Raw genomic sequence first — 11559 nt, forward strand, 5'->3', positions numbered from 1 at the left:
AGTGAAAAAACAGATTTATTTGCCTTTACATCATTAGTTATGATTTTTATTTAAAAATCGACTCGTTTGACTTTCATTTTAATTACTTTGACCCGACAATTAACTAAGCAAACATGGTAATTAGGAGGTGCCCTTTTGAGGGTTTAATACCTACCTAATTACGATTACGTAGCCATGTTCGTTGCGAACAATGGCTTGACCGTTTAAAAGTCAAAGCGTTTATCGCAACGCTTAACTTTTCGGCTTTCTAAGCCAAATAAAAATAACTAGCCATAAGAGGGCACTTACAAGGGGTCCAAGCAAGTATGAATTTGATCTAGAATACTCAGGTATGAAGCATAAGGCTTCAACTTAGAGAATTTAGATCAAGTGTGAGAATGAGAGCAAAACTAGTGGGTATTTATAGGATTTCAAGAACCGTTAGGATCGTTCCTCGATAATTGAGCTTCGATCTGGACCTTACACCTAAGGCACATGGTTTTGGAATACTAGGGGTGTCCAAAACCATCACACGGTATTGAGAAAAGTTACACTTAGGCCCCTGAAATTCAACCTGGGTGCCAAAATGAAGTTTCTGCCCAGATGAGGCCGTGGCGTCGCTCCACGGCAAAACCATATAGTGGTGGCGCAGCGCCACCACCTACCAGTGACCAAAAACTTTGCTAAATTGTCAGGTTTGGTCCCTACAACACCTTTGAGCCATTTTCGATGTGTTTAAACCCCGTTAACCCCATTTCAAGGCTCTAAAATGAAGTTAAAGTATAGGGAACATGGAATATGCTCAAAAACATCTCGGATGTTTGTTCGTTTGGTCGTACGGTTGCGTTGTTCGGTTAATTACGACGAAACACGAACAGATGCGAAAAACGATCCAAATTACGCGACGAATGAAATTTTATCATGCAATCACTAAAATAAAATATTTTAATGATTACATAAATTTTTGGATGTCCGGATATATCCAGAACGTAAGATATGCGCGAAAATGCAAACTTATGCACTTTTTGACACTTTTAGTCCCTGTTGATCAAATAAGTTTATTTTTGCGCACCAAACACCTCTAAGCCTATTTCTAAGCTATGTAAAGGATATTTAGGGCATTTTTAACTTATGATCATATTCCGGAAGGTTCGATACCATACGAATCAATAGACTTTTGTAGTTTGACGCAAATAGTCCCTGCGATCGAATAAACTTGATTTCAACACACCAAACCCTCCAAAACTTATTCCTAGGTTATGCAAGGGTTATTTAGGGTATGTTAAGCCCATGTCACTATTCCAGAGTGTTTGTCGCGTATATTATTAAACATCACGATGCTTCAGGTTTGTTAAAAGGTCACTCAGAGGTAAAAATTAACATGTTGACGCTTTTAACCCTTCGTCGCGTAAACTTTCAAACTGTTATGCAAACGGCTACTCTCGATCAACAAGTGGCTTATTTGTGAATATGAATACCGTAAGAAGTTATTCAGGGAGTTATTTTAATCATGATAACATTTCCAGTCCTTCCATAATCAAAGTTTTTTGATTTAGTCAACGTTTGACTTTATTAGGGTTTTGTACACGTGTCAACACATCATTGGACGTGATTTTTATGAGGTGTTACACTTTTGCTCATCCGAAATCGGCGCCTAAAACCATCGGGGCCGTGAACCGGTGTAGGATCGAAATAATCCTTCATTAAACGCTCATTTGTGGCTTCACGGTCTCGCACAACGTATGTTCTCCTCAATATCGGGCGCGGAGGAGAACGATTAACTTGATGCATGGCTTGAGCCGCTAGGGTACACACACTCGTAACCGCTTCCTCCTCCTCCTTGTCGAAGGAAAAAAAAATTTGGTAGAGATCGATGAACAAATCTTACGAAGGAGAAAACGTAGCAAAAAGTATTTTTTTTATGAGTTTGTTGGATGTAGGATGGTTTGTATGTGAGATTGTTGGTAGTAGAATGGTTTGTATATGAGTTTTGTTTGTGTGTGTGTGTGTATATAGATTTAAGAAATTTAATCGATTTGATTTGTATTTGAAACTCGAATTCAAACCGAATTCGAATAAATTCGTTTTAATTCAAATTCACCCTAAACAATAAATTATTTTACTTTCATTTTTTTAAAAACTACTACAAACTGATTATATTTGATCTAAAATACAGTAATCTGCAGAATTAATTAATTATCAATACGTCAAAACACCAGAAGATAAATTGTTACTAGTAGCGATTTAAGTTAGGTAAAAATTTATAAATAAGAAGTATGGGCTATTTGTCACTAAGTTTGGATGTTACGAATAATAAACTTATCGCTTATAGATGTAATTATACTTTGGCCAAGTTTAAAAGTTATATGTGTGAATATATTTATATTAAAAAAACTATATATAAATTGAATTCGAATTCCGAATCGAATCGAATTGAAAAGCATATATTCGTATTCGATTACTGGAATCGAATACAAATCAACTCGAATTCGAACCTTGATAATCAAATTTGAATCGAGTCGAATTTCGAAATTTTCAAATCCGAATCGAATTCTAAACACCCCTAGTTTAGTCTTAGTTTGGAAAACCTAGACTAGGAGGGTATAAAACAACTTTACAAGACTCCACAAAGGAAGAGGGCAACCCTCCCCTAAATAAACTTATTGTTATTTTTAGGCAAAATCACGATCGTCACCCTTACAAGTTTGGTTAAATCCTTCGATTTAGGGCTAAGCAGTATATGGTTCAGAACCGCCAGGACCGGGGAACCGAACCGGAACCGCTAGATCCAAACCATATTTTTGTATATAGGGTCCGGTTCCGGTTCTTAAATTTGGGTAAAAACGATTCCCGGTTCGGTTCCGGTTAAAACCATGGTTCCAGTTAAAGAACCGCTAGAACCAGTTGGGATTATAAATATTTAAAACCCTGTTTTATTAATGGGCTTTTCAACATCATACGACCATCCTAAATCTTCTTCCCTCCTCTTATATTCATTCCACAATCTCATCTTTCATCTTCTAATTCTTCTCCATCTCTCAACCCTATCCCTAATTGCTATCATACAAGTTCATCTCCATCAACACCCTGCAAATACAAGTACGTTATTCTACATGACCTTTTTTATGATTGCATTATTTTCTTTCTAGATGTTTGCTTTCTGATACATATAGTTGAACAAAAATAATCAAATCAATGTTGGTCAAATTGTAAAATGTGTATATAAATAGGCTATCGCTTGGTAAATACAGTAGATGCATTACTGATCAATCTATTCACGTGAACCAAATACAGTAGATGCATTATTCGTTTATTTTTTTAATTGCTAACACTTGGTTTCATTTAGATGTTTATGAGAAGATTGAGAGGATGAAGATCGAATGAAGTTTGAAGATGTTTGTTTTAATTGTTAACACGATGGTTGTAATAGTTTTATTTAGTGTTTGTTTTATGGCTTGAAATTTTTTATTGTTGCTTTGCTACTTTTATTTTGGTTGGTTTGAACTTTGAATGTTGTAACTCTTAGTTAATGTTTTAAATGGTTTGATTTGTTTTTATTGAATTGTTAATTTTACGATTTAATTGTCAACCGGTTCCCGCGAGAACCGTTTACATGAGAACCGTTTAACCGGTTCGGAACCGAACCGGAACCGTTATAATACGGTTCGGTTCTGGTTCTTAAATTTAGCAATTAATGGTTCCGGTTTGGTTCGGTTCGGTCCGGTTCTGAACCGTTGCACAGCCCTACTTCGATTGTCACACAAGTTGTTTTTTGAGTCCGCTAATGATTAAAGATCATTTACATCAACTTCTCTATCCTCATCCACATAATTAAATTAAAAATTACTACATTTTCAATCTCTTTTTCAATTAAATAATATTTTTAATATCTTTATGATTAGTTTTTCTCTCTCTTCCACTCACAACCACTTTAAAAAATATTACAAAATAATTGCGAGAGAACAATGTTTTTCAAAATATATAGATGGAAAGTAACATTTTCTTTTTTCTCTACTCATAAACATATCCTAAAATGTATAAAACTCACTCACAAGTATACAAAGAAACTAGGGATGAGCGTTTGGTACCAGATACTGGTACCGAACCGTACCGGATATATTCGGTACTGATTCTCACTTTCCCCATTTTCGATACCGGTACCGGTATTTACGGGTAAAACACCGGTAATGTACCGGTATTTTCGGTACCGGTACCGGTACCACTTTTCCCTTTTTTCGGTACCGGTATTGGTTCGGTACCGAACGGGTATCATGCTCATCCCTAAAAGAAATCGGTATTTATGGGTAAAACATCAGTAAATACCGGTACCGAATCGGTATTTTCAATATCGGTACCGGTACCGGTACCACTTTTTTCTATTTTTCAGTACCGGTATTGGTTTAGTATCAAACGGGTACCGTGCTCATCCCTAAAAGAAATCAATGTTGTAAACCAAGACATTTTATAACTAAAATTAACTCTACAACATTAACTCTACAACATTTTAGATGTTGGATGAACAGTAGATATATAATTTTTTAAAGATCAAAATTACAAGTATGCCCTTAGTTATTAAATTTGGGCTAAACCAATTTACAATTTTGTCCCGCTTTAAAATTACGATTTTGCCATTAGTTTAAAATTACGTTTTTACCTTCAGTTCAAAATATCTTTTGCCCCCAATGAAAAATTACACTTTTGCCCTCGGTTCAAAATTACGATTTTGCCCTGTTTAAATTTAAAGTTTCGCCATTAGTTTTGTTTTCTTCCTCCGAGGTAAGTTACGATTTTGCGCTCAATTTAAATTTACATTTTTTTTCATCGGTTTTGTTTGCTTTACCCGTCAAATTACGATTTTGCCCCGCTTTAAAATTACGATTTTGCCATCAGTTTAAAATTACGTTTTTACCTGGAGTTCAAAATAAAATTATGCTTTTACCCCAGTGAAAAATTACAATATTCCCTTCGGTTCAAATTTACGATTTTGCCCCGTTTAAATTTACAGTTTCGCCATTAATTTTGTTTTCTTCCTCCCAGGTAAATTACAATTTTAACCTCAATTTAAATTTACATTTTTGTCGTCGGTTTTGTTTGCTTTCCCAGTCAAATTATGATTTTGCCCCCAGTGTATAACTACAGGCACAAGATGGGGGTATAGTGTCAGGCAAGTGCCTGGAACTTCACTAGTGGCCCAACCAATTTACGATTTTATCCCCGCTTTAAAATTACGGTCTTACCATTGGTTCAAAATTACATTTTTACCCCCATTTCAAAATAAAATTATGCTTTTGCCCACAACTAAAAATTACAATTTTGCCCTCGGTTCAAATTACTATTTTGCCCTGTTCAAATTTACAGTTTTGCAATTAGTTTTGTTTTTCTCCTCCCAGCCAAATTACGATTTTGCTCTCAATTTAAATTTACATTTTTGCCATTGTTTTTCTTTGCTTTGCTGTTTCTTTTTTTTTTTCTTTTTTTTTTGTCCTTTTCCGCTTTATGTATATATTATAGTTATTATTGCGCGAAACTATTAAGAAAAAATTTCGCAATTCAGTTGGTTGTATGAACATTCAAATATAGTGAGTGTCTCGGGTTCGAAGCCCTTCATGGAAAAGAAAATTTTTTATTACCTGCTGCTAAATAAAAGTTTGAGTATCTATTATTCTTAATAATATTTTCCGTGATTTATTCCTTCTTTTTTCACTTTTATGTTGTTTTCTCTGCTTCTAAATTTGTAATTTTTATAACCAATCGGTATGGTACCGATATGTACGGGTAAAACACCGGTAAGTAACGAACCGAATGGATACCATGCTCATCCTGTTATAAAACGAAACGAATCGATAAACGTTCGAATTCACCGCCGTATAGCGCGGCGAATTTCGCTAGTTAAAAAAGAAGATGGAATCTATCACAAAAGTCGTTTACACGCACTACCAACGAAAATGTAAGTGTCAAACCAACTAGGACTTTTTATGTATTCTGATTTTTGACAACTGTAATTTGGCTGTAGGAACCTTCTTCTCAACTTCATGCCATCACAATCGTCTAAATTGTCGTTTTCACCAATTTATTTTTAGAAAATTATTTTTGACAAAATACATATTTTTCATTACCTTTTAATTCGATCGACTTAAATGATTTTAATATGATGTCTACATTTGTAAATTGAGATTTTAAAAGTTTACTAATTAATATCTTACCAACCACTAATCCGGTTCGTTGGTTCAGCAAATAACTAGGCGGCCTAGATAAGACTATGGGGTGTTGGGGTTTGGTTTGGGGGCATTACTCGCAGTGGCGGATCTAGGATTCTGACCAAGCAGTAACGTTTTATAAATAAGCGGTAACGAAATTGAAAAAATGTCAAATTTTTCCAAAATTTACACTAATTTTTCCAAAATTTTTCCGACCAAGGGGTAGCGGATGCCACCCCTTACATACATATAGGCCCGCCCCTGATTACTCGACACATGATAGGTGTGGGCTTTACCAGTCCACATCCAAAAAAATGGTGTGTGGAAGGGGTGTGGCCAGGCTGGCGTTGTGAAAGGGGCTAGCCAAACTGTCATCAACACCCAGCCATACATTGCCAGCCACGTCACCCCAGGCCAGCACCCCACGCCAAGCAGTATTACCACGTCAAGCGGGCAACATTGACCAAAACGCCAACCCGGAAAGGAGCAGCTGACGTTAAAAGGCCAACAACACCCAAAAGCCATGCCCACACCCATCAGTCTAAAAATGATGGTTAAGAGTAAGACCAATAATATAGACAATTCACAATTCGATCCAGTTTTCTAAATAGTGATCATGACATAACTATTGGATTTCATTATATTTATTCATTAAAATAAAAAGTATAGATATAAAGTGATTACATGACAATCCAACTCAACTCAACCCAACCCAAGCCAACGGGTATAGAAAATATTCTAAATAGAAAGAAAGTATTTCATGTAATAACAAGGGTCTACATATTCATACACCCTAGTCTCTATTTACACACCCTCATATACGCCTCGTATAGGTCTATACGTCGCGTATAACATTTTTCAATTTCCAAGAGAATCTCTGATTATGTCATATTTTGTCTTATATGCCCCGTATAGGCCTATATGGGGCGTATAGACGAAAAAGACCATTTTACTCTTGAGTTAGGCCTAGACTTGGGGTAAATTGGTGTTTTGTGCCCCTCTTATATGCCTAGTATAGGTCTGTATGAGGCATATATGTATATAATGAGTTTTTTTTAAACACTTTTATAAATGGCAAATTACCATTTTAGCCCTGAGTTAGGCCTAGACTGGGAGCAAAACAGGACTATAATGATTTTTTGGACCACACTATACGCCTAGTCTAGCCTTATATGCGGCATATAATTTTAATTCTTTTTGTTTTCTCTTTTTAATATCCATAACACTAATATTAATTATAAAAAAACTCATATTAATAATAATAACACTATAATTAATTAAAAAATCTCATATTAATATCAGTAACACTAATATTAATTATAAAAAACTCATATTAATTATAATGAGGATTTGGAAACTACGACGCATTTGTTCACAGGTTGTGTGTAATGAGGATGAAATTTGGGCGCGAGTGGGATCTTGGTGTCGTTTAAGTCCCATATATGCTTTTGAAGTGAAAGATCTTTTGAAGATGGCGGGTACTCAAACGAAGACAAAGAAGGAGAAATACATTCTTAGAGGCATTATCTACACCACAACGTGGTCGATATGGAATGAACGTAATGCTAGAATTTTCAAGGGCAACTCTCGTAAACCGATTGAGGTGGTGGAAATTGTCAAATCTACGGCGTTTTTGTGGATTCGTCATAGGTCTAGTTTGAAAGGTATTGATTGGAATGTTTGGTGTAAATATCCTATGGACGTGATGTAATGTCGTTTTTTGCCCGGGGGTCCTTGCTTTGAGGACCGCTTGTGGTTTTGTGCGTGTTGAAGTTTTCCTTTCAAAAAAAAATTATAATAACTCTAATATTAATTATAATAACTCGTATAGGCCTGTAGGTGTAGTATAGGTCTCGCATAGGACTATAGGTGTGGTTTAGGTCTCGTATAGGTCTATACAGGTGTTGTATCATATCCTGTACTTGTTATTTTTATTTATTTAAAATAGAAAACTTATTTTTGTATAAAAGTTTGCTAAAACGATTAATATTATATAAAATGTTTGTTAACAAAAAACCTTATATATGCCCCCATATAGGCCTATACGTGGTATATATGGGGCATGAGTCATATACGAGACCTATACGAGGGGTCCTATATGCCTCGTATAGGCCTATACGAGGCATATAGGAGCAGCCAAACCAGAACTAACATGATTCAGACACTGAGTTTGATATAACCCTATACGCCCAGTGAAATTCTTTTAAAATACTTTTAGCTTTAACTGTGTTGTAAAGGCTCTTGTCTATTAAAAAAAAAAATTATGATTCAAAGCCCGACATAAGATATAATTAGTATTTACTAGTGTATATTAAAAGTAAAAAGAATATAACGCCATCCAAAAGAAATCTAAATGCCATTTATTATAAAGTGGTTGCTTTATTTCGAAGTTAAATTTAGTTAGGAGGTGATGGCGAAAAAAAGGTTATAAAATATTCTCTTTTGCCAATGAGGTAGTGGTGAAGTGGTTGGGGAAAAATTTAGTGTTTTTTGTAACCTAGTTTCGACTACCACTTTCTCTATTATTTCCTGTGGCATCCAGGTGAAGGGCGAATACGGGTGGCACCGGTTAGTCTTGGATGGAAGACGAGGTTTTACCGATTATTCCACTGTGGAGGTCGAGTTTCCACGCATCTAGAAGAGTCAAAGGGCTAGAGCTCGATGTCACTATGATTAACATGTCGTTCCTTACCGTTCAAAAAATTGCCGTTTAAAAAAACTAATCAAAAGTCAAAACTTTTTTAAGTTGACCGGAAAGAAAAAGACATTTAACATAATCTTCCATTTTCCACCTATAACAACTCAAAAAAAAAACCCTTCAGCTTCAATCACAAGCAACCCAAATATGCAACACACCAAGACCGATTCCGACGCCACCAGTCTCACGGCGTCATCGCCACCGCGTTCACCACCCCGCCGCCCGGTCTACTACGTTCAAAGCCCAACACATGATGACGAAAAGCACATCACCACCATCTCCTACCACTCAACCCCCGCTCTCCTCAGCCCCACCGCATCTCCGCCCCGATCCTACGCCGGCCACCACTCCCGCGAGTCCTCTTCCACCCGCTTCTCCGGCAAAGTCTCCTCAAACGACGTCGCTTTGAAAAGGTTTTCCAAACCGTGGGATACACAGGTTAACTCTATTGAAGAAGAAGCGTTACTTGATGATGATGTGTCTGAAAAAAGAATACCCCGAAGATGTTATGTTTTGGGGTTTGTTGTGTGTTTCTTGGTTTTGTTCTTTGTGTTTGCGGGTATTTTGTATGGGGCGGCTAAGCCGCAAAAGCCTAAGTTGACTCTAACGGTTGGTTCTTGGATTAATTTTGGTTGAGTTTTTTTTTTTTTTTTTTTGGGTTGTGGATTGAATTAATGTTTGGTTTTTTTTTTTTTTTTTTTCAGAGTATTGCGTTTGAGAGATTTATGGTTCAGGCTGGGTCGGATTCTACTGGAGTTGCTACGGATATGGTGTCGATGAATTCCACCGTTAAGTTTGTGTTTCGTAATACGGCTACGTTCTTTGGTCTCCACGTCACATCTACGCCGCTTGAACTTTCGTTTTCTCAGATTGCTGTTGGTTCTGGCACCGTAAGCTTCTTAATTCTGACAAACAATCTTCTTTTTTTATTATTTTTTTGAACGGCAAGGAAAAACGTGTTACTCACTAACACTGGCGTCAAGGTCAACCCCTTGGTTCTCCCAAATACGCAGAAATCCGACCTTCACCCGTCCGAAGGCATGACAGAGGAATAATCAGTAAAACCTTGCCTCTCATCTAAGACAAACCGGCACCACCCGTATTCGCCCTTTATCTGGATGGATATCGTAGAAAATAAAAGGGAAAGTGAGAGTCAAACTTGGTTCACAAGGAACACCAAATCTTTTCACAACCTCTCCACCGTTACCCCCATTGACCCTTTTTTTTATTATTTCTTAATCCTCTTATCTAGATGAGGTTTTTGAAAGGGTTTTTCTTTTTTGAAAAGTTCGCTATTGAGGTAGATGGGTTTCGCACTTTTAAAAGATAAATGACACTAGATATATATAATTAATAATTGTTAAGCTCCAAAATGCACTTGCATGAAAAACTCAAAAAAAAAATGAGTATGTTTCTTTATAGAAATCAAAACAAGTTAAAAATCGTCAAAAAATGCTTATGATTTTGCTAGAACAGTTAGAAATAATTTTTTTTACGAATAATTCAAATGGGCTATGGCACAAATTAATCGAACCAATATTGTTGTTTTTGTTATAAGGAGTTCCCTACACATGGTAATATAATTTATAAAAATTTACACGAGCATATGGGAAAACTAAAAGAATCGAGTCTGCTTCTTTGACTAGCGAATTCTATAAAAATCAAAACAAGTTAAAAACTTCCTAGATAATAGTAGATACGCTTATAATTTTGCTAGAACACAATAAAAAAAAATAATAATAACATAGGCTATGGCTGAAATGTTGTAATATATGATTCAGTTTTGACATTGTAGATGAAAAAGTTTTATCAATCGAGAAAGAGCCAGCGATTGGTGACGGTATCAGTGATCGGGGACAAGATACCGATGTACGGAAGCGGGCAGTTACTGAAGAGCTCGAAGGGGATACCGACGGCGCCAGTGCCGTTGAAACTGAGTTTTGTGGTTCGATCGAGAGGATACGTTTTGGGAAAATTGGTTAAACCGAAATTCTTTGATCGGGTTGAGTGTTCAGTTGCTTTCGATCCAAAAAAGATCAATGTTCCAATGGCACTTAAAAATAATTGCAAATTTTTGTGATGGATTTTTATCTCCTTTCTTTTTTGTTCTTTGAGGCAGGGGAGTGGGATACAACTATGTAACTTTTATACATTTTAATTTTTTTTATATGTAAATTGAACGAGTAAACGCTTAAAGTATATACAATGTCAGAGAAAAAGACTGGGTCACGCGGCTTGCAACTTAATAATTTTGCTATAATATGCATCGAAAGTCAAGGAAATATTTAATTTTTGGTGTCAAAAGTCAAGAAAAAAAAGTAATTTTCATACTCTTTAATGAGTATTATTATATCATAGCTAGTGGGATTCTCACGCTACTGGTATTGGTATTGGTATTGGTTTGGTATATTATAATACTTTTAGTATCGCCATTTGTTTGATACCGACACGTGATATAGCAACCAAATTAGATATGCTCAAAAGGGTATCAACTCGTGTTTTACATTGACCCAAAAATATAAAAACAAGTACCGGTACACTGATGTTTAGACGATACCGGTTTTGTTTCACAATTCAGTATGGTTTAGTTACTTGCTATAACTTACGTTACTAAAAAATACTCTATTTTGGATACTTCGTTTTCAATTAAATTTATACCGGAAGAATGAGAAAATCAAAGGTGAT

The 11559-nt window shown here is 35.9% G+C and overlaps 1 protein-coding gene across 1 annotated transcript; it reads left to right on the forward strand.

Moving 5' to 3' along the window:
* The first annotated feature begins 8974 nt into the window (after positions 1-8974).
* On the forward strand, positions 8975-11075 carry LOC110941388. The gene is made up of 3 exons (XM_022183017.2): positions 8975-9483; positions 9579-9764; positions 10670-11075. The coding sequence occupies exons 1-3, from the start codon at positions 9022-9024 to the stop codon at positions 10952-10954; spliced, it is 933 nt and encodes a 310-aa protein (XP_022038709.1). The 5' UTR covers positions 8975-9021; the 3' UTR covers positions 10955-11075.
* The last annotated feature ends 484 nt before the right edge of the window (positions 11076-11559 follow it).

The sequence above is a fragment of the Helianthus annuus genome, chromosome 5, assembly GCF_002127325.2.
Source record: "Helianthus annuus cultivar XRQ/B chromosome 5, HanXRQr2.0-SUNRISE, whole genome shotgun sequence".
In the NCBI taxonomy this organism is placed as follows: Eukaryota; Viridiplantae; Streptophyta; class Magnoliopsida; order Asterales; family Asteraceae; genus Helianthus; species Helianthus annuus.